The sequence below is a fragment of the Marmota monax genome, unplaced genomic scaffold (assembly GCF_021218885.2).
Source record: "Marmota monax isolate L192 unplaced genomic scaffold, Marmota_monax_Labrador192_F-V1.1 WCK01_AAM20220418_F8-fsc00132, whole genome shotgun sequence".
Classification (NCBI taxonomy): domain Eukaryota; kingdom Metazoa; phylum Chordata; class Mammalia; order Rodentia; family Sciuridae; genus Marmota; species Marmota monax.
In genome coordinates, this window is record NW_026695199.1 from 7,887,626 (window position 1) to 7,911,199 (window position 23,574).

The 23,574-nt window shown below is 38.9% G+C and overlaps 1 protein-coding gene across 1 annotated transcript in view; it reads right to left on the minus strand.

The window, feature by feature from the left end:
* Positions 1–18,953, minus strand: part of Adamts3 (ADAM metallopeptidase with thrombospondin type 1 motif 3) — a 258,179-nt gene extending 239,226 nt beyond the window's left edge. The window contains exons 1-2 of the mRNA XM_046428779.2: positions 18,386–18,953; positions 17,072–17,099 (exon numbers count right to left, since the gene is read on the minus strand). Of these exons, the coding sequence (XP_046284735.1) occupies positions 17,072–17,099; positions 18,386–18,454 (97 nt within the window). The 5' untranslated portion in view covers positions 18,455–18,953. The remainder of the gene's footprint in view (positions 1–17,071; positions 17,100–18,385) is intronic.
* Between the last annotated feature and the right edge of the window lie 4,621 nt (positions 18,954–23,574).

Consider the following 23,574-nt stretch of genomic DNA (forward strand, 5'->3'; position numbering starts at 1 on the left):
GTAGGCAAAAAAGAAAAGATAATAAATTCTGAATTGACTCTGCAGACAGAAGTTAGTCATGAGGGAACTGTATTCAAGTTTTGTGCCATATTCCTTACAAAGGTCAGATACCCCCTTGAATATGTGTATTTGGAGCCCACCTTACAACATGGGTGGCCACTGACGTGTAAACCTGAACTTCACAATCTTTAACTCATTTCCCCTTGCTTAGCTGAATGGGAGTACTGTGTCAACTAGAATGCAAACACCCTTGGGAAAGAGGACAGTGGATACTGGAGAAGAAAGCAAGGAGGGATACAAAGATGCAAAAAGAAGATATAGAAAGGAAAATCTGAGGCCATGAATCAAAAGTTCTCCACTTGCATAATTCTACCTGAAGATTAGTAACGCAGTGTGTCAAAATGCCCTGAAAAAAATTATATAATTCAAAAATACTGTTTATCTATACAAATTGCATGTTTTCACATCCATTTAGAGCATGAGATCCATAAATGAAAACATGACCTGTGCTCTTAACATATCTCAATAGAATCATTATGTTCTCAGGCCATGTGCAAAGTACCAGAAGACAAACGAAGACTTTGTGCAACTTAGAAATTGTCTGTGCACATGTTTGTTATCATCATGCCACTTATAATGACCTATGTATTTCAACAAAATACTATTCTTTGTTAAGTACATAGAACAAGCAACACTCTGGTGAATATTCACCAGGCAAGGAAAGAAAGACAACCACGTTATAACAGAGTAGAGTGAAGTCTGGCTCTGGTAGCAGCAGCAGCACAATCCCTGCTACATTCAAATAAGCATCCATATAAGCCTAAGACACCCTTACAACCAAATCCATTGTGAAAACTTCTATAAATGGAACTGGACATTCAGGGAATGATCACATCATGATGGAGGAGAAAGTTTCCACAGTCAGGGATGAATTAAGCCCTTGGATGTGGACTGACAAAGCCTACCCCCAAATTAACTATAATTTCTTTGAGGACAAGGAACCCTTCATTCAGCCTGATAGTCCCAATGTCATCTAATGCAAGATTTTGTCTATGTTGGGGTTTCTTTCCAGGTGGATTTGTTTAATGTGTATTAAGTTAAGACTGTAGATAACCAGAGACCTTTGCTTTGTCTACTACCCACACTGACTTATAAAACATACTACTCACAGCCCATGAGCCTGTGACTACATGAATAATCTCAGTCATTACCCTTTCTCTAACCATCAGATCACAGTTTCAAGGGAATAAGGAAACAATGATTAATTTCAATTTACGGATTTCCCATCTCCTCTGAAGGGAATTCACTTAAAATAGTCTAGACAATCTACTGATGGCTAGATTAAGTGATTGGAGATGAGAAAATTTAGGGACTACAGGGAGGCTCCCCCACACCCAAGAGGATACAGAGCCTCATGCTTACCACAAACCATACATCCTAGACTCTCTGGGATAGCTCCATTTCCCATTGTCAGACAACATGTTCTGAAATCTTATTTGAAATAAAGACAGACTATTTCTACAAATAGAAAAGATTTTTCTTTCCCAATGCTACCTAATAAGTCATTCCTAATATGTACACATAAGAAACATTTCTGAAATTAAACTTTGAACCAGTTATTCTCCAGTTGGGAATTAAGGTGATCAGGTAAACAATGCAGTCAGCAATTCTCTGGCCACCATCTGCTAGGTGGCAGTTCAGGAACTGACAGAGACTGTCCACTTGCCTGTCATTTACTGACACAACAGGACTGGGCTCTATGCTTGTTCTTGAGAATATTCCATCTCTAATATGACCATCACAGCAGTAAGTATTACTACTCCTCCTATTCTTCAAATGAGAAAACAGACCTAGAAGGCCAGACATAGAGCAAGCAAGGAGCCTAAGAAAAATCTCAGTTCTGATCATTTTGACTCTGAAGACACGTTCCCATGCTCTCATCCCCTTCACAATAGATGAAACATCTTGCTGTCAATTTCTAATTTAAGATCTGACCTATAAAGGAAAACTACCACAAGAATAATGTTTTACTACCCACAGCTTTTAGTGCAGCTTGAAATAACTTCTGTAAAAGGCTTTTTAAAGGCAAAATGGGGGCAGTGGGAAGAAACTATCAAAAAAAATTTTTGATCTCAGATTACAATCACATAAGAGAATCAAATCATATGCAATGTTAACTTTTCACATGAAGAAATTGAGCATTTTATAGACCCAATTACTTACACAAAGCAGCAAGGTGTATGGCTGAGGAGTAAACTTCAGCATGTCAGAAAACAAGAAGCTAAATCAACTCCTCACCTCGACCCAGTTCTTCATTTTCTCTTACACTGTTTCCTCAGTTGTTAACTGGTAGTCAGTAATAGTTCCAACTCCATAGATTTGGCAAGAGGTTTGAATGAGATTATACAGAGGATTCAATAAATATTCGCTACTGCCAATTTAAACATAAGTGAGCTACTCATTACAACAATGCCATGTTTAATTTTAAGATAAGAAACTATACAATTACCAGCTGTGATGGCTGAGGGGCCAACACAAAAGGCAGGGAAAGTTTTCTGAGGGCCATAAGTTCTACAAGTATAGAGGGCTGTAGCCACTGTAGAACCCTATTTTGGGTCACTCATTATTCAAGCTTCATCCAGATTCAGAAATTTTTTAACCCAGTAGCATCTGTGCACAAATAGTTCATCTCCCTCTTGGTTGTATGGATTAACTGTTGGTCCTCTTACCTGAGAGCAAAACCTTCATTAGCATGTGACTTTTCAGCCCCTCCTGCCTTTTCAAGAACTGTTTCACCAATGACTCCTCTTCATTTCACCAAGTTTCCCACATTACGAGATCATCCCTCCCCACCAAAAATATATAAGCTTTCATCATATTTCCCATCTTTACTAAAAAATACTTCTGGATTCCACATCTCCCTCACTGGTATGAATGTGTCCCCCAAAATCCATGTGTTGGAAATCTAATTCTCAAATCAACAATGCTGAGAGATGGGGCCATTACCAGTTGATTAGGTCATGAGGGGTCTGCCCTCCTGTGTGGATTAGTGCTGTTTTCACAGAAGGCAGTTAGGTATCACAGGAGTGGGTTCCCACTTTCCCTCTCTCCCCACCACAACACATGCTCTCTAGCCCTTGCACCCTCTGCCATGAGATGATGCAGCCAAGAAGGCCTCACCAGATGTGGACCCCTCAATCTTGAACTCCCAGCCCTCAAAATGGCAATAAATAAATATCAATTCTTTATGAATTACCTAGTCTTGGGGATTCCACTGTAGAAACACAAAATGGACTAAGACACCCACCTCACCTCACTTATACCTCATTCCTTCACTTCCCTTGAGAGGAAAACACTTCAGAAGATTGGCTATATTAGATCTCTCCATTCACTCTTGCCATTTTTGTTCTTTCTTAAATATATTGCAATTGAGTTCTTGTATGGTGACTGGTGACCACATGTTGTTTAAGCCAATGGTCAAGATTTAATCTCTTTACTTGCCCTATCAGTGGCATCTGACCTAGTTCATTTCTCCTTCCTTCTTGAAATATTTTATTTATCTGTCTTCTAGGACACTATGCTCTTCTGGCTCTCCCATTATCTCCCTGGTGTCCCCTTTCTCATTCTCCCTTCCTCGAGTCACTTTACTTCCGTGGCCTGTAAACACTAAAGGGCAGCAGGACCTGGTATGTGGATGCCTCTTCTGCATCTATTCCCCAGAGCTTGGTGAGCTCATCCTGTCTTGTGACTTTGCATGCCTCTAACCCACAGTTCACCTGTCAGCTATTCTCTTGTAGATCCAATGGCCTTCAGATCTTCTGGATATTCAGCAGGCATTTCAACTTAACATTCCCAAAATTAGACTCCCAAGTTCCTCATCCACATTTCTTCCTCCTTTCCCATGTCAGTAAATGGCGACTCTAGCCTTCTACTTAACTCAAACCCAAAACCTGACCAAACCATACTCAGCTATTTGTATATCACAACCCTGCCTTTAACCAAATTCTTTTGATTTGTACCTTCAAGATGTATCCAGACTCTGACCACTCCTCACTACCTCACGAGCTACTAACCTAGTCCAAACCACCATCATCTCAGTTTTGAATGCATGTCATTACTGAACTTGCTTCTGCTCTGCCCCTTTGAGGGTTATCCTCAAAACAGACCCAGGGCAATTAAATTGACACTCTTCTCCTCAAACCCATCCCACCAGCATAAAATGGCTCACAAGATCCTACAGCCTGAAGTTGAGAATTCTCACATCTCAAGATTTTAGACCTGTTGTTTCCTCTGCGTAAGTGTCTCCATTACTCCCAGACAGCAGCATGACTCTTGCCCTCAATTCTTTCAGGTCTTTGTTTAAATGTGACCCTCCCATTGAGGTGTTTCCTGACCACCAGTAACCATCTGTCACTTTCTGTCCTCTTCCATGTTTTTTCTTTCTCCACAAATCTTGTCACCATCTGACATCCTATAAGTATTACTCATGTTTTTGTGCTGTTTCTTTATATGAATCAGCATGGAAGCTTCAAGAGGACAGGAAATTTATCTGATCTCTCCATTACAGTTCCTCACTACCTAAAACAGAAATTGAAGTCACTCAATAAATATGTGAATGAAGAAATGAATGAATGAATGAGTCAGTCAAGTCTGAAGGAGTATCTAAAATTAGCACATCTCTTCTTTTCCCTAAATAGTAATCTTGCCAGCAGGCCATCAATGACAGCAAATTGCACAAGTTTTTTGTCATGTACTTCTAAAGCCAGAATTTTGCTTGCAAAACTTGGGTATATTTATCTCAGTTCCTGCTGACCTACAAATCAAACATTTCATAGCACTGAAGTCTTACAACTTAAGGCTACCATGAACAAAAAAAAATGATATACTCATTAAAAGAGACCTCCTAGAAAGCAAATGTGGAACCCCTCATTGTTAGGAGCAGGCAGCAGGAAATTAGCCCCCACTCATCAATCCCTTTGGATATTCACAGAACCAGAACTAGACAGATCAAAAATTAAAAAGACCTTGAAAAATCATCTAATCCTTGCCTCTTTCTACAACTCGGGCATCTCAAGTAGATACAATTATTATCTTAAGTTAAAAGTGGAGGGTCATTAGCCTGCTCCTGCTCCTTGTGGGGAGAGGATTTTTCTGAGGACTCCAGGCACTGCTCTGCCCCTGACCTCACCCTTTACTGATGAAGAAGAATGATTAATATGATTGCAAAGTCTGTAAAACATAGGAGGATCTTCAAAGTGCAGGAGCTCCCTTTTCATCTATGTTCCTGGGCATAAGCCTGACAAGGAACACATGTTCTCTTCCGCTTCACCAGGGACAGTCCTGCATACCAGGTGGGTATCCAAGGTACCACTTGCCTGTAAAAGTGAGTTCATTGGGCTCCACATCAGCTCTTTTGTAAGATATTTTATGTTTACTTATATCTTTAGTTTTCTGTTTCTCAACATGTTCAGAACCTAGGCAAGCAAAGGGCGATGTTTTTATTCAGAATTTTCTCAGACATCTGAACTATCCCTAAGAAAGTGTTGTCTCCTCTGGCAGTCTAATTACAAGAAAAATATTTTTTTGGTCAGAGAATTCTCTCATATCTAAATTCCCATTCTTGAGTTTAAGTTAATGCCTTCTTTCTCCCTGAGGTGGGTAAAATAACCACTTTCCTTGTATGTGGGCATGTGTGTATGCAAGATAGACATGTATAAAAATAGGTACAGATCCATGCAGTCAGTACTCATAAACTACAACACAGGATTTAAGGAGTCAATGTTCTCTGCTTCTACATACAGGTTGAAAATCCCTAATCCAAAACCCAAGATCCAAAATGCTCCAAAATTTGGGCCTTCTTGAATACCAGCATGATGCCACCAAGTGGAAAATGCTACACCTGACCTCACATGATGAGTCACAGTCAAAATGCAGGTGCACTAAAAATACTGTGTATAATTACCTTTAGGTTATGTGCATGAGATATATATGAAATATAAAAGAAGTTCAGAGTTCTTCTTGGGTCTCATCCCCAAGATACCACATTATTTATATGCAAGTACTCCCAAATGCCCGAAACTCTAAAATCCAAAACATTTCTGATCCCTAGCATTTCAGACAAGAGAAACTCAATCTAAACTTCAAGACCTTTTTGCCTGTCTGTTCTAACAACAACCATGGTACACTTTCCTAATGGTTTAAAAACTTTAGTCATTTCAGAGAGTTTCTGTCCCCTCTACACATGTCTGTGTTTTAGCATTATACCTTACATGTGATAAGGTCGCAATATGTTAAAAGAAAAAAGAAGCTGCTCCAAACCATAGCCTGAACAGGTTGGGTTTCTGTTGAAAATAACGTGCCTTTCTCTCTTCATCCTTGACAAATCTAAAGCAAACTGAATTCTCATGTGAATATACAGGGTACCCTCCTGACTGCACTATTTGTTGATAAAATGTCCATTTTCCCAAAGCAAGCCTGACAGTTTCCTCATTTCAGCTTCTCCCTTTGCTGATCAGCTCCACTGATTTTTTTCCCCTTATGAAAATTTCTCTGAATCACTTTTAAGTTCTCACCATCTCCCATGGAAAAGCTACAAACTCTCCACACAGAATTTTTCACCACTAAATATTGGTGGTTGAGTAGCAAAAGTCTGAAAGCACTGTATTTGAATTCTGGCTCCAATCTAATGAGTTCTTGCAAACATATTATGAAAATTAAGGCTCGGAGAAGTTATCTGTAAAATAAGGCTAACAAGGAGATGGAACAAAGTGCTATATATGAACCTGATCTAATCTAATCACATTTCAACATGAAAAAGGAGCTATTATCATCATCTTCACCATCATCATTTCTAACAAGGGATATTGAAGAAGGAAGTCCAATTCAGATTCCTTCCACCTCCCAGAACCCGAGGACTCTCTCCCCAATACTCCCATCCCAGCCTGGTGTTTCTAAGGTGGTTAGAAGGACCTTAAATCACGTCAACAGGGAGCCTACAGTTCAGGTCAGGTTAGCTGTAGCAATGTAGCCCATGACCCCACAAGAGAACTGGGGTTGTGTCCCAAGAACTGGCTGATCACTTTACTACAATTGCAGTTCATACAGGCAATTTCCTATATCAGGTATAAACTTTAGTGTGCAGTAATCTGGCCTCAAGAATGAAATCAGATCAGCATTTTCAAGATCAGCTAAAGAAGTGGCTCCAACAACAACATTTCCAAATCCTGAGCCAGGGGTAAGGGAATGACTTTCATCAGAAATGACAAGAGCCAGCTGCTCCAGGAAAGCTGCAAGCAGGGTGAAGAGTGGACATTAAAGGGGACACCAAATGCTGAAGGGCTTAGCAAGGCTATAAACACTTATGGGGAAGGGAACACATCTTCTCTCAAAAGCAATTAAAAATTAATTGTGGCACATGTTGAAATTCTGAACACAGCCAAATCCTTTCTTCCTCACTTCATCCCCCCTAGGCTCTTATCATCACAAAGCAGAAACACTCTTTGGCATGTCTTTTCTTTCAGTTGTGAATCTATTTTCATAGTCCAAGATTTTTCATGAAACTATTTGAGGAAAAAAAAAAAAAGGTAGTGAGGTTTTTTTTTATTATTATTATTCATTATTAAGAAAAAACAAATAGTTGTGAACTCAAAAATTCTTCTCATTTTTTACATCTGACTATTTAATAAATATTTGTTGCAATTGCACAATGTTTACATTTAAGAAAGTCATTTAGGAAAGAACAGCACATTCTTTGGTGTTTTCTAGAACATGAAATCAGGTAAAAGAAGATCTTTCAAGAAAAAGCATGCTTTGAAGAAAAAACATCAGAGTATTTTGTTTGCTACATATTGAAATGAACAAATGATCAATATCAGGGCAACAAGTAGAGGAGAATTGTATTTTTAAGTGAGGCCCAAAAGCCAAAATGTTAACATTCCAAACTTACTTTTTAAAGAAGCACTTGGACCGGTTATATTTGTCATCATCAGAATTTTCATAGACTGTATTGGGCATTCTACAGACTAATGTTTCTCATACCTCTTACAATTTTTTGAGGGATAGTGCTTTTAAAAATTAATCTAGATTTTAAGGCCATGAAAATTAGCATTTGTGCCCAGAGGCAAAGGGGAGGGAAAAAAATAGAATGTGGAAAGCATTCTTCATGGTTTTCACTGAAACTTTGTGATCATTTATTTTCTTCATCTGAAATAGTCTGGATCGTGGTCTGACAAAGGGAAATGGGGACAGACTTTTAGGTCAATATAGTAGTTTTCCTACTACTGCTGTAACAAATAGCCACAAATTTAGTGACTTAACACTGATTAGAGGTCCAAAGTCTGGGACTTTGCCCTGGGCTAAAATCAAGGTGTCATGGGGAGGCCTGGCTTCTCAAACTCTAGGAGAGACTCTTTATCAGTTTCTAGAGACCCTAGGCACTGCCTGGCTTCTGATCCCCTTTCTCCATCTACAACAACATCAAAGCCTTCTTACTCTGCAGTCTCTCTAGCTCTCCTGTGCCTCCATCTTTCACTTATAAAGACTACCACACCCAGCTAATCTAGGATAATCTCTCTACTTGAAGGTCGTTTTATTAGCAACCTTAATTCCACCTATAAACTTGATCCTCCTTTGCCATGTAACAGAGCATATTCACAGGTTCCAAGAATTCAGACACAGGCAGCTTGGGGGGCATTACTCTACCCACCACAACTACCTAGCTACATCCAGGGTGCTGGAGTGCCCTCACAGCAGGAACACTTACTATACCTGAGTGGCTCCCTGGCATCCATCCCTCCTCTTTCTTTAACTAAGCCCCTATTTTCCAGGAGAGCCACCCTGCAGTCCACTCTTAGTCCTGTAAGTCAGGACTCTCCTGGCCTGTCCAGGCCTGTGAGAGTAAGACATCCCCTCACCACAGTACAGAGCTCAAGGATAAGTTTTGCTCAAGTCAAGGACCCAATAAAACCCTACCAGAAAATTTACTGGTGCTTTCAAATGGGTTTTTGTCTAGAGAAGTGAAAAGTAGATTGCCTAGAAATGCTGATAACAGTCCTTGCCAACACTTAGGGGAACAGCAATCTAATCCTGATAGAAAAATAAAGCCAACACAGAGGGAAAGAAGGAGAAAGACAAAAGGGGAAGGAGAGGGGAGGAGAGTCGCGACCTCATAATTTGAATTCTAGGTCTAGCTATACCTGATTTTGACTATCTTATTTTTTTTTCCAACCTGTGTCAACTGAGTTCCTGTCATTTATATGTTAAAAAAAAATTGCAACAAATAAAGGAATTTTCTCTCAATAAAATGGAAAGAAGGGAGTTGCAATTAATAAGGGGAAAAGAAGTTAAGGAAGTGTGCCAGGTACACTTAGAGTGTCCCTAATCTAGAAACCCACCGTCTGATATACTCTGAAACCCAAAATATTTTCAAAGTTCCAGATTTTCCAGTCTTTCAGAATTTGGATTTTCAGATTAGCGATGCTCATCTGATAAAACCTCTGCAAATGGTCCAAATCCAAAAACACTCCGCATCTGGAAACACTTCAAAGTCCCAGGCGTTTTGGATAAGGAATACTCAACCTGTATATACAAAACATAGTTGGTATGGGATATTTTTGTACTATTCCTAAGTAAGTCCCTCCCTCCCTCTAACTGCCATATTCCAGTGAAGCAACACTACATGGAGATATCAACATGAAGATAACACATGAAAATAGAACTCTCAAAGAGCTGTCCCATGCCCAGCTAACTGGCTAGCCAGTTCAAAAGTGCATGGCATAGAAAATTACGTTTCTTGACAATTCATGGTGGCTAAAGAACCTATTTAAAATGTAGGGAATTAGAATGAAGTGCCTCTCTTTAAGTAAAGGTTTTTGTTTGGTTAGTTTTTTTTTACTTCTTTTTTTTTTTTTAAGAAGGAGAAGCACAAGTTTAAAATGTACTAATAGTAACAGCTTTTATTCTAGCTTACTTACCAAGAGTCAGCATTTTATATGTTTCACATAAGCATCACAACTCTGTGAAGCTGTAGCATTATGCCCATTACATGTAAGAAAACGATAGAGGTTTAAGGTCATTAGGCAGAAAATGGAGGAGTCAGAAGTTTAAAGAACACCGTTCACAGTTTCTGCTTCTGACCACTGTGTAGAGACAATATTAATAGCTACTCTATTTAGATTTGGGATTGGACTTTACATGTGAAGAAAACTCCAATTCATATTACTTCACTTTTTAAAAATTTTTATGTATGTATATGTAACTAGGAAGAAAATTATATGAAATATGATTTAATATCTATGACCAGTGTTTGATGATTTAGATATTTAATTCTATTTTATCTGATACACGTTTCTTAAAAACTATTTTTGAGCCAGGCGCAGTGGCACACACCTGTAATCTCAGTGGGGTGAGAGGGTGAGACAGGACGACCGAAGGTTCAAAGTCAGCCTCAGCAAAAGCAAGGTGCTAAGCAACTCAGTGAGACCCTGTCTCTACATAAAATACAAAATACGGCTAGGAATATGGCTCAGTGGTTGAGTGCCCCCTGAGTTCAATCCCGAGTACCCACCATCCAGAAAAAAACTATTTTTGTTTTTTCATATTTCAAAAGCAAGATATACTCCTTTATGCTGATCTCAATTTGTTCTGAAATCCATAAAAACTCATCGTGCTGAATTTGTGGGAATCATTTTTATAAATAAGAAACTCAAATTTCACCACTAAAGCTCTCCTAGGGATTTATAGTTAGTCAAAAAAGTCATACAAACTGATTGGAAAATTAGGATGGATCAACTGGATGTGGGACAGAGTTTCCTTACACTAAGGAAACTTTAAGGAATATATAATTCTCAAATTCTATTCTCTGAGGGATATAAAGCTTCTCATAATACTAATAAAATTATAAAAACAATGGTATATTCAATTGTTCACATGTATTGAGTATCTGAGAAATAGAAAAAATGTTGAACTGGTTGCATCTCTTCAGATTACAAATGTAAATATTCAAAAAATTATACTCAAATATGAAGAACAAAGCCAAAATGAACTTTAAATTATAATTTTAAAAATCAACATATTCTTTTATCAATAACAGGAGTTTAGGTCATACAACTTTCTCAAAAGTCATTTGTCAAAATGTATGTTAATTTGTTTTTACTCAGTAATAAACCAAAGGGCTCTCTCTTTAAACAGGCATTTGACATGCAGGCAGTGACCTATATACAATGCTATGTAGCAACATTCACTAGCATGGGAAAATTGATACCATTAGAAAAATGATTACATAAATTACAGTTTATTAGCATGATGGGATTAAACTGGTATATACAAGGAGTTGGTAATGATACGGAAAAATTAAAATATTATACAAAACAAAGACAGGTATATAAAAAACAATCTGTATATTGAATGAAGACCAAATAAGAATATGCTAAATTATAATAGTAGTTTGGAATTTGGAGTGATTGTCAAAAACCTGGAGAATATAGAAGACTATTGAAGAATATTATAGGAGGCACATGTACATTTGTAATCAGAAAAAATCCTGATTAATTAAAAAGAAGAATTCAGCAAATTACAGTAATAGAGGCAGCATAGTTTAGGAATTAAAGATGATCCCTATTATAGGGACACTAGAGATATGGTTCCCAAAATTCTGGTAATGGCAATCCTCCTTGAGGAAACATTAGAGACCCATCTAAGTCATCATCAATATATCCAATCCAACTGGCATAACCAAACTGTTCATATCAAAACCACTTATGATCTTGCCAGGCAATTTGGAATTGTCCTTCATGGACTTCCAAAGTAGTTTAAATTGGTCTCTCACAAGCAAAGAATGGTTAGAGACCATCATCCTGGAAGCAGAGGTGACCTGGAGGGTTTTTTTTTTTTTTTTTTTTTTAACATTTCTGAGCAATATTATGTTTGAGACAGTGACAAGAGAAAGCAGTGAAAGTACAGGAAGAAACATTTTGGCTAAACAGCAATAAAGTTCCTGGTAACAGATGACATGCTACACTTAAGAACATTCTCTAAAGGTGTTACAGTCTGGTGGTGAAGAGCAAGACTTTTGGTCAAGGGGCTTCAATCCTACCTGTGTGAGTTGTTTTTTTAGGATATTTAGTCTAAGTATTAGTTACTAGGGAAGGAAATGAGAATAACACTCATTTACTCATGCTTTTATCAGGATCAAAACTGAAACTGTTCCTAATGGATGTAACACAGTGGTTGGCACAGAATAACATTTATTCTGTAAATTTAAAAATTGCTGTTTATTTTTAAGTTTTTATATTCCAGGAAGTAATTGGAATCTATATTTTGAACTGTTAATTTTGGTGTAACTGAATAGAAGAGGATTCTTTCTTGGAGAATTCTGTTCCTGGCATTATATTATTGTAATATTAGGGATGTTTGGGTCATAAAACATTCTTTTGTTTTTTCATTTGCTTGTTTGTTCATTTACTCATTTATTATGCATCCATCTGTACATTCAATAAACAGTTTCTGAGTGCCAAAGAGAGAGAGAGAGAGAAAGAGAGAGAGAGAGAGAGAGAGAGAGAGAGAGAGAGAGAGAACATTCTCATCTGGGAAGCTTGAAGCATTTAACATGAATGATTATCATGCTCAAGGGGGCAGAAGCTAAATCAGAAAAGTCAACTCCCTGCTCTTTAGTTACAAGGAAGAATAATGACTTGAGTAGCTAAAACTCTAAATTTTACAAAAGGATTCCTTTTAAAACCTTTTCCACCACACTTTTTTTTTTTTTTTTTTTTTAGTACTATTGCTGGCAAATCGGACAGACAGATTTTAATCGTAGCTTATCTTATTTCCCCTAATGTCAGCAGCAGGGCAAATGATCCCAAGTAGACTACAGGAAAGACTGAGTGGGCACCCTAAAACTACACAGAGAATTCTATTCAATTTGACAAATGCTTATTAAACCAAACAGAAGAGCATACAAAAACTCACAGACTGAGTTCCCTGTGCTTTGTGGGGTGAAAAGTGAAGTTACAAGCAGCCTTGATAACACTGAATAACTAATTCTATAACCATTGTATTCATCTTCATTTTCTTAGAGACTAATTTAAACCTGGAGGAAGGTACAGAACAGGAGCATTTAAGAAAATTCAGAACATGGGTAAAATCCTGCTTGCTACATCTAATCATTGAATAACAAATATATGAGGGCCCAGGAGGTACAAACACTACTTTAGGTACTGGGGGTACAGCAGTAATCAAGGCACAGTCTTTGCTCTGAGGTCTACACTAGTAACAATGCTTGCTTCATCCCAACAATGAGGTTAGTGACTCACACTAAACCTTGAAATCTAGATAAATATCTGAAAATGATGAAAAATTATCTCTCAGTAAACCAGATATCTGAGAAGACAAAAATGAATAATGTTTGGTTTTTTTGTTTAAGAATGAAATGTAATCTAGTCTGCAACTGGGGAACAGAAAAAAGGCAAAAATAAATATGACCCAGTTCCAGGAGGGGTTGGGAAGAGAAGACAGCTTAATACTAAAGCCTTATGATGATTTTTCCTCAAATGATGCTCAGGCAATCTCAAAGTGATGGTTTATAAAACAAAAGGATTCAAAGAATTCTTTATTCAGATTTTCCAACTTCTATAAAACAATAATTATTTCCTTAGACACATGTGTCACAGAACAAGCCTCCTAACCCAAATAGGCCAACCAGCCAGTTGCCCATAATTACCCTAGGCATCCTACCAAGGCCATATGCTGAGTCAGAGATGAAAGAGATCCCTGATATGTCACAGAAATACACTAGTGATTCTTGAAACATACTTACAACACATCTATACACAAATACATTCATACACAAAAATATTCAAACATACTCAGATAGTAATTATGTACAGATGTATGTAGGGGTGTGAGTTGGTAGGTGGTAGGTAAATGGTTCCTCTCTGGTTGACAAGGGGCTCAGAAGTAGGTCAAGATTCAAAAACCTATTTACCCATGTTGTCTAGAATGAATCATACTTCCCTACCATAGCTGGAGGGTATATTTTCACTGGTTAGGAGAGAAGAAAAGAAGCAGTATGCCCTTGAGACACTACATAAGTGGTCGGTCTACCTATATATATGCCAACCTGCCCCCGCCCCATAACTACCTTCTCCAACTTAAATGAAAGCCTTCTTACCTAGTCTAGAGGGTTAAGGCGTATCATATACATTTTAAAACACTGGCTTCCTAAGCCAGACACTACAGACTACATGTTGTGTGATCCTATTTATAAAAAACAGCAAAAATAATGGCACAATTAATCTACCCTGTTAGAAGTCAGGAGCATGGTTACCTTTAAGGAGGGGATAGTGCCAGGAAGGCAGCAGGAGAGGAGAACAGGGGTGCTAGTAATATTCTGCTTATCGATCCAGTGCTGGTTACTTGGCAGTATTTACTTTGTGAAGAATCAGCAAGCTCTGCATGTATATGTATTCTCCTGCATATGTATTAAATTTTAATAGACATATTTTTAAAAATTTTACTTTCTAACCATTTGTAAGAGATAAATTACTTTTATCTCTTCCTGAAAAATAAATTATTCAGTAACTATTCAGAGCTATGTAATTTCTCTAGTCAATCTCTAAGGCAATAAAGGTAAATAAATAAAATCTCCAAACCATATTGATCATTCCTAATAAATCATTGATTCAATAGAACCTCAAGGCAGTTACATAAAACCACAGATCAGTTATTGGGGAAAAAAATTGTATAGTCAATAGTGAATTTTACCAAATCTCCTAGTTAATAGTGCCTTTACAAATAGGGACAGGCGCTGTACATAAGATTTTCTTAAATAGATATTTTTAAAACCCTCCAGAAAATTACACAAATGACTATAACCTAGAGATATTGATTGGTTAGCTACCCTTTTGCTATCATAGGACCTGTAACTCAAGATCTATTTTTTTCTATACTTTTTATTTTCATTAAACTTGAGTGTGGTAAATAAAAATGACACTAATAAAAATGAATTTCATCAAACAGGAATATGGCAACAGGTAAATCTCCAGCAATAGAACCTAAGAGTATCTGGTACTCCTTCCAGACTGCTGACTTATCACCCTATGGCTGAAATCAACACACCTATACTATTTTTGTCCCTGCAAAAAAAAAAGGGGGGGGGGGGGCTGAAGTAATTTATATTAGCAAAAGGACTGGACTGAAGTCCAATCCAGGGCCTCTTATACAAAAAAATTAATCAGAGCAATATATTTTATTTTGTGAATACTCTTTTGGTGGAATAGGTAATCTTTTTTTTTTTTTTAGTTGTAGATAGACACAATATCTTTACTTCATTCATTTATTTTTATGTAGTGTTGAGGATCAAACCCAGTGCCTCACACATGTGTGAGGCAAGTGTTCTACCACTGAGCCGCAGTCCCAGCCCCAGGAATGGGTAATCTTAAAACATCTTTCTAACGTACATATTGCAAAGATAAAGGATTTAATCAAATATTTAAGCAATTAAAATAATTAAAAATAAGCTTTCTTTTCCCTACTTCTTTGGAGATTAGTTTTAAAATGCCTTTAAAATAATACATAGATGACTGAATGTTATCAATTACAAATGTCTCTTCATTTGAGTGAATCCCCAGTTACTCTCTTCCCCTCTTGCCATTGAAGTATCAGAGGGTAAGAAGAGCTCACAACACTAAGCACTGAATAGGAAGGAGCATTTTGACAAATGCTGATTTACAGCATGCTACATATATGCTTTTTTAAAATTTACAATGGTACAAAGTGATACACATCCAGTAGAAACCATACCTGGATTTGAATTTTGATCTTTTCCCTAGCTAGTGACAGGCAGTATGATTGATACCCTCTCACAATGCTGTTTTGAAGATAATCCACAGTCACAAGAGTAAACAACCAATACTTGTCAGCATACTGTATGGCTAAGCTAAACACCTAAGCAGGTTAGGTATTCAAATGCATTTTTGACTTACGATATTTTCAACTTACAATGGGTTTATCAGGATGTAATTTGTAACCTCTGTAACAAACACAGACCTCTACTGTGTACTACAGCAGTTGGCTATGCAACCTCTGGAATAGGAACACCAGAATCCCTCCCTCATTGTGACTATGAAAAACAGGTGTCATAATGCACATAAAGCAATTAACACAATGCCTGGCATTGAGTAAATAGTCAATGACTTGTAACTGTGTTTGTATTAGCAGTAATAAAAACTTTTTCTAAAAGATTATTTTACAATATAATTTGAAAAATACAAATTTCCAAACACTAGTACTCAGCCAAAACAAACAAACAAACAAACATTATCTTTTAAAGTAATTCAAGTAAAATGTGTATGAAAAGACCTTGAATGTAGTAGCCTGGCTTCTTGCCAGATGGCTTTCAGTATGCACTCAGAACAAATATATTATTATAAACAGCTTCAAAATAATACCATGGACTTTGGAGTGACCTGTTACACTCTCTGAACCTCAGTCTCCTCACCTATTAAATGGCAATAATAATTCCCACAGCATCTGGTATTTCTGAGGTTTTAGATGTTATTTATAAAATGCCTACCAGTATCTTGCACATTAAAAGATATTTATTTTCAAGCAGATAGAATAAGTCATCAAAGGGTTTACCTAGAGCAGGAAAAATTTCCATCCTCTGAACTCCATTTTTTCTTTCTTTGTAGCATTCTTTACAATTTGCCTTCTGATCTAATCAGATGTGCTGCTCCTAATACTACAGAATTTTTTTTTTTTTTACTTTATTCATCTCCATATCTTCCTTCAGACTCTCCATCACCCTCTAAGTACATACCAGTGGCTTGTACAAAGAGTAATAAATTGATGCTTGGGAAGTCCAACAGCTAGGAGAATTCTGACACCACTATAATTTAGCCTGAAGAAAGTGGGACCTTCCTCCAGGAAGAGGAAGAAAACAAAACTGCTCCTGGACTACAAATTGTTTTTTTTAACCACCAATGGGAAAAACTTCAGAAACAATATTTTGCTCAGCTTACTTCATTCCCTATGTTCAACTAAGATAAGAGTGACATCTGAGAACAAAGCTTACCTATTTGCACCATTTCTTCATTACCAGCCTGGAAAGGAGGGGGGAAAGTAAGAAAAAGAAACAGTTACTGGGTTTCATCTTATCACCTCCTGCGTTTTATTTCTACCACTAATGCTTTTCAGGAGCTAGCTAATCAGGAGACCTAGAGACTGGGATTTGTGCCTAAAGGCTGCACCTCCTTTCGTAGAAGGTTCTTGTGACAAGAGCATGAGCCAACTCTATAACAATTTGGGGAAGGGAGTTGTTTGCCAGCTTTAATTTAACATTTATGAAGCCAGCAAAAATAAATACTGACACTCAATAGTCTCTTGAAAACTCCTGTACTCGGTCGGAATTAGAAAAGAAAGTTTCTGAATTTAAACAGGCAAAAAGAAGCCAAATGGGGGTTGGAGGGGGTCTGATTCGTCAGAATCAACTGGAGAATTCCCTTCTTTTACCCTATGGTCTGACCAGGCAGACCAAAGAAGCTACAAAAACTGACAGAGCAATTCTGTACTCCAAGTCCCATCGGCCCTGTGCTGATATGATTTACTATAAACCGCTCCTCAGGCTGAGCCTCCTCTAGGGCTCTTCTGAGAGCATCGGGCTTCACCTTGAGTCTCCAAAGGGTGGGGGCAGGGCCGTAGAGAAACAGAGCTGCACTCAATTTAGCTTTAAAAAGAGGAGGAGTTGTGCAGAGGGGGAGGGGAGAAGGCGGCGGGCGCCTCCAGCCGCTGCCCAGGAAAACGCAGGGCAGGAAACGTCTCCAGCCCCCCTCCCCAACTGTCAAACTCTAGCCCGGCCGCGGTCCTCCCAGGACACGTGTCTACTGGATCTCTCCCTGTCCGGCCCAAGGACTTCCTGAAACCCCCGCCTCCGGCTGCCCGAAACAGCCGTGAGTCAGGAGAGAAAGCCCCGAGAAGCCGACTCCGGCAGGAGCAACCCGGGCACTGGTATCCTGGACCCAGCGTCCAGAAATTCATTCAAGCGCCCAGACCGCCCTCCGGAAAGGGGAAACCCAGATGGCCCGGCAAGGATGCGAACTGGCTGCATTTTGTCGCTAGTAACTGTTACGAATGCCGCAGAGTGGTGAAGCCCTAGGTGTGACAAGGCTGGGCTCCCGGAGTAGGAGTCCCAACCTCCCGTGCAATTCATCCCCCCCACCCCAAAACCCCCTCACACCGTGCCCAGCCCTCCAAACACCGTTCCTGAATGCAAAAGATAACAGGGAAGGGTGGAAGGAGGAGGAGGAAAGAGAGGAGGGGAAAGAGGGGAGGGAACTTTTTCGGGAAAAGGTTGGGTTTGAGTTTTTTATTGTTATTATTTTCCACTTACTTGTCCATCAGCTGAAGTCCTAACCTCTACCAGAGCGGCTGCTATCAACCAAAGTGACAGGAGAACCATCACGAGTCGAGTTCACTTTTCAACTACTGGGCAAAGCAACTGCCCAGAGCAAATCCCCCCAAAATAAGTTTCTTAAAAAAAAAAAAAGAAAGAAAGAAAGAAAGAAAGAAGAAAGGAAAAAATGCAAAATAAAAAAAGAAAGGTCTTCTGTGCTTTGCTTCAATGAAAATGAAATTTGAGCTCTGAGACTGGCCCCCTCCGCTCTGCAGTTCTTTCCACTTCACCTTCTCACCCCGTCCTCCCAAACGGAGTGTGCAGGAGCGAGAAGGTGCTGTGAGCCGGGCACGGGCTGCGCCCGGGAGAGGGGGAAGGGACGAGGGGCTTCCAACTATCTCTGCCCGAGGCGGCTTTTTCCAAGCTTTTCAAGCACCACTGATCCCTAAGGTTACCGCCGAGAACGCTCGGGTCTCCTGGAGCCCAGAGGCAAGGGGAAGTGTTAGCGAGAGAGAGGAGCGAGCGGGAGCGGGAGAAAGAGGCAGGGAGAGGGCGACTCCGCCGCACACGCAGAGTGGGGGCGGGAGGAGCGAAGGGAGGAGGAGGCAGGCGCAGGAGGAGGGAGGAGTGGGCCGCTCGCCGGCTCCTGTTGCTCGCAGAGCGCCCGTCTGCTAGCTGCTGGCGACCCGCGGGGCGCTAATAAGGCGGCCGGAGCACCCCCGGGCGGCCCCTCCCGCCGGAGCGCCCACGTCACGCGGGGCCCTCGCCCCCTGTGCAGGGTCAGGGCTGCAAACCGCCCCGGGCTTCGGTAGCCCGGGATCGACCCCGCATCCCGCGAGCCTCTCCTTCCCCCCGAGGTGGGCGAGGAGAGGGGAGGGTCCAGGGGCGCCACCGGTCCCGACTGGCGGGACGCGCGTTAATTATAGGAAGGGGGAGGGTCCAAGGGCCAGTCTCGGGCTGTAGGAAATTCACCTCCTCCAACCTCTACTGTTCTCGTAGCCAGGGAAAAGTCTCCCTGGAGAGAAGCCCTGGAACCTCCAGGTTTTAACGACGCGGTGATTTTTCCCTCCAGACACTAGTCGCCTCCCACAGTTGGCGGGGGACCGGGGTTGCCCTTTCCTTTAAGCTCTTGTTTATGCTTTTTTCGTTTATATTAGTTTTAAAAGATACCATGTCGTTTTCTTGACTCCACCGGATGCTTCCGTTTATCACTAGAGTACACAGGCCTCAGGGTCCCTCGCTCACACCAAGATTAAGTTATCAAATGATTGCTGCTCACAGTGGCCTGGAACTTCCTGGGAGGGGATGACACCAACCTGCAAGTTTCAAGAACCCCAGCCCAGGCCCACTTCCCATCGGTAGAAGCTTCGGAGCGCTTTACAGGGAACTGAAAGAAAAACGAATCATTGACTTCAGCTTCCAGTGACCAGGCTGGCACTGGCCGCCCCAGAGGAGACCCGGAGAGAGAAGTGATTGATTCCCACAGTTATGTATAATCTTCAAGGTTTTACCTTGAAACAGTCTTGAGGAGACCTGCCTAAAACCAAACACGCAAAAGCTAATGTTTGTGTTGCTAAAGATGGTTCCATAAGTCACAGTTCCTCGTCTTTAAAAAACAGTATACCTTTGAAGGGTTTCCTATAACTTGATTCATGGTTCATCCCTACAGAGCAGAAGTAAAGGTTGTGTCTTCAACTTACACATCACAAGATTTGGTGTTCACTCATGTGTTATCCAAGCCATCTCAAAATCATATACCCAGGACTTCTACATATACCAATGAGAAACCAGATAACTAAATGGCCCCGCTTAGTAATGTGGTGTATTAGGCTAATTATTAGTTGGAATTAGGATTAGACCCCAGCATTGAGGTATTTAAATTACTCTTTTCCTTCTATTTAAGCCTGCAACCTTTGCAGAAACCCTCATTGACTTGCTGTCCATGAATGATCTGAATGATGGGCTGAACTTTGCACCTAGTTTTCCTACTCATTAAGAACAAGTAACCCTAAACATTCCACACATGAAAATGTTATCAGTGCACACTGACAAGCACAAGAATACTAGAGTACAAACCAGGACATCTGAGTTCTAGGCCCCCAAACAGCTGTCTGACCTTGACACATCACCAGAACTCTATTTCAGTTTCCACCTTGTGAGATATTTCAGCTCTAAAATTCTCCAATTATAAGTAGGAACAAATCATGCATTTAATCATGATATTACAGTCATCTTTTGGGGATAGTTTTATAACACTCAGACATTTATTATCATCTAGCCCCTGGCACAACAAACAATTCTGTGACTTTCAGAAAAACAGTGACTTCAGAAAGTTTGACTGTGACCATATAGACAAAACAGATTTTCTATTGTGAGCCTATAAAAATTTAGTGATTCAGTACTTACTGATAATGAATTCAACAACTGATATTTTCTTCATACTTACTTTCATTTCCCTCAAATACTACTCACCACCCACTTATTTAATTTCACAACCCAATGAGCCATGACCCTTGCTCTCATAAACATTGATTTAAGATCATACAATAAGGTTTCTATTTCTTGATTCTAAGTAAGTTGATTAATAAGTTCCTCCCAATATATTCTAAGGCAGAGTTTCCAAATATTCCCAGATTTGTGAAAGGTTTTACTGATGAAAATTTAAAAAAAAAAATCTGCCAATCAGTTGTGAAATGGTCATATAAAGAAAATGAAATGGATTTATTTCTTTATTAAAGATTTCACAATGACTTTAAGTGCATTATGAGTTTTCAAAACAGAGACAAAAGGGAGAGGTAGTGTAATGTGGTCCCATACTTGTGTGATCACAAAATTTTTTTCTCGTGCTTTAATTTTCTCATGTGTTCTCTGTGGAACACTCTTGAAAAAAATGCCATTACAAACCCAATACTACAGTAAGATGAACTTGAGTTAGTTGGGTTAGACTCACATACAGATTCAGCCTCAGTTTTCTCACCTCTAAAATTGGTTTAATAATACTACTTTTGCAAAATGTTCACTAAAAATAACATAAAAATAATCTTACCTATAAAGTGTCTAGCACACTGTCTAGAACATAGTAAGGGCTTACATGTAATTTTTAAGATGAAATGGTTGTCATATATCAGATGGCTCACTGATAATGACATGTGGCAATTTCTAAAGGAAGTAGGAAAATATAAACCAGTAAAATATAATCAATTTAATTTTAACTAGAGACAATGTTGGGAGTTAAAGACAGAGTTGTGGAATTTCTTTCACACATTGACTTCTATCTGCCTGCCTACACTTGAGTCCCACCCTTTACCTCCATGTTTCTTTGGCTCTAACTACTGGGTTGTTTCCTACCATCTCTCCTTATCGACACACATGCTTATATTGACTCCTCAATTTATGACACCCTGCCTCTTTCTATCCACATTATCCAGAATTTCCCATGACAGAGGATGCTAATAGGTGCTCCACAAAAATACTAAACTAATCTTATAGTATGTTTTCTTTCAAAATATTTTTAAATTTATAAATAACTTCAAAAGTAGTCAAATGTGTCACCAATACCTAGCACAAGTCCCATCATGTGGAAGTTGCAGAGTGCTTAACTATAACCCTAAACATGTGCAGGCAAAATTGTGTTCTTATCTGTTGATAAGTTTATTTCAGGACTTATGATTCTTGATACCATACATCTTTAAGTTTCATGAAATTAGTTGATATACAGTAGTCTTCCTTATCTGAAGTTTTGCTTTCAGTTACCTTCATCAACCTCAGTCTAAAAATATTAAAAGTAAAATTCCAAAAAATAAATAATTTGTAAGTTTTATGTAACTTTCAATGGAGTATATTGCTATAATTGATCTATTTTTAGATTGTGCCTAATTTCAATTTGTTAGTCTCTTATTGTGCCTAATTTAAATGTCCCACAGCAAGGAATATATTCATAAGTTCCTTTTTAGTTTTTGGTGGGTTTTTGGGGGGTTTTTTTGTTTGTTTGTTTGTTTTGGTTTGATTTGGTTTTTTAACTTTTGGCTATATACTTAATATATTGACTTCCTGTCAATATTCATAAATACATCATATTTTAAAATTTCTTTCCATGACCAAATAATTTGAGAAATTCTGTACTCATCTTTTTTTCAAATTATAAGTATAGAACTTTATGGCATCATAATTTTCTGTATATTTAATCCACCTTCTATTCTATATTACAAGTTCCATGAGGGCAGTGATCTCTACTTTGTTCATTTTCCATCACCAACATCAGCATAATTTCTATCATACAGAAATTGCAGAGTACTTGACTCCACCTGATCATGTCCAGGCAAAACAGTGTCCTTTTGTCCCTGCCTGCTAATGAGCTTTATTCCAGGTCCTGGGATTCTTGGCACCTAGAGCAATCACAGAGGCATATTGGAGTGAATCCATGGGACCTTCCACTAGAGGACAGTGAAAGCTGGGCCTATTGACCATCTTCTCCTCCTGCCCCCATATGCTGATAGGTCACAGCTTCAGGAATTGCAAAATAAGAATGTGTTGCTTATAGCAACATAGATAGAATCACTTTGTTGCTCACTGAAGGCAAGAATCATCCTCAATCTCATTCTTCCTCTCATACAGTACCCTTCCATTTAGTATAATACTGATGTTTTTCACCCATGGATCAGAAAATCAAGCATGCTGTGTGTAGATGACTACTCATTTTAAAAAATATTAACCAAGTATGAGGTTGGTTAGGAGTTAGGATGCTGAACTTTCATAATCACAGAATAGATCCTGGAACATAGAATGCACTGAAAGAACATTTGTCAAATGAATGAGGGAGTGAATAATGACTATTTCTACTTAATGGAGCAAAATGAGTAGTATTTTCTTTTTCCCCACTATCAGGGATTAGGCTATTTCCAACATGGATATTTTTTTTCACAGAAGTTTTCAGAAGTCCCATTGAAAGATTAAAAAAATCAACACCTGGAAAAATTTATCAACACATGGATCAAGAAATTAAAGATGGAAAAGCTCTCTTAGGTCATCTAGTCCATGGTTTGGCTAGTGGATGTGGCAATGTTATTCCTGCCGTCTTTTCCTTCAGGGGAAAGCCAATATTTTACAAGGATAAATTTGGATATCCAAGTTGTTTTTTGATATTTAATAATTTGCTGTTAGAAGAATAATTCCACAATGGAACACGT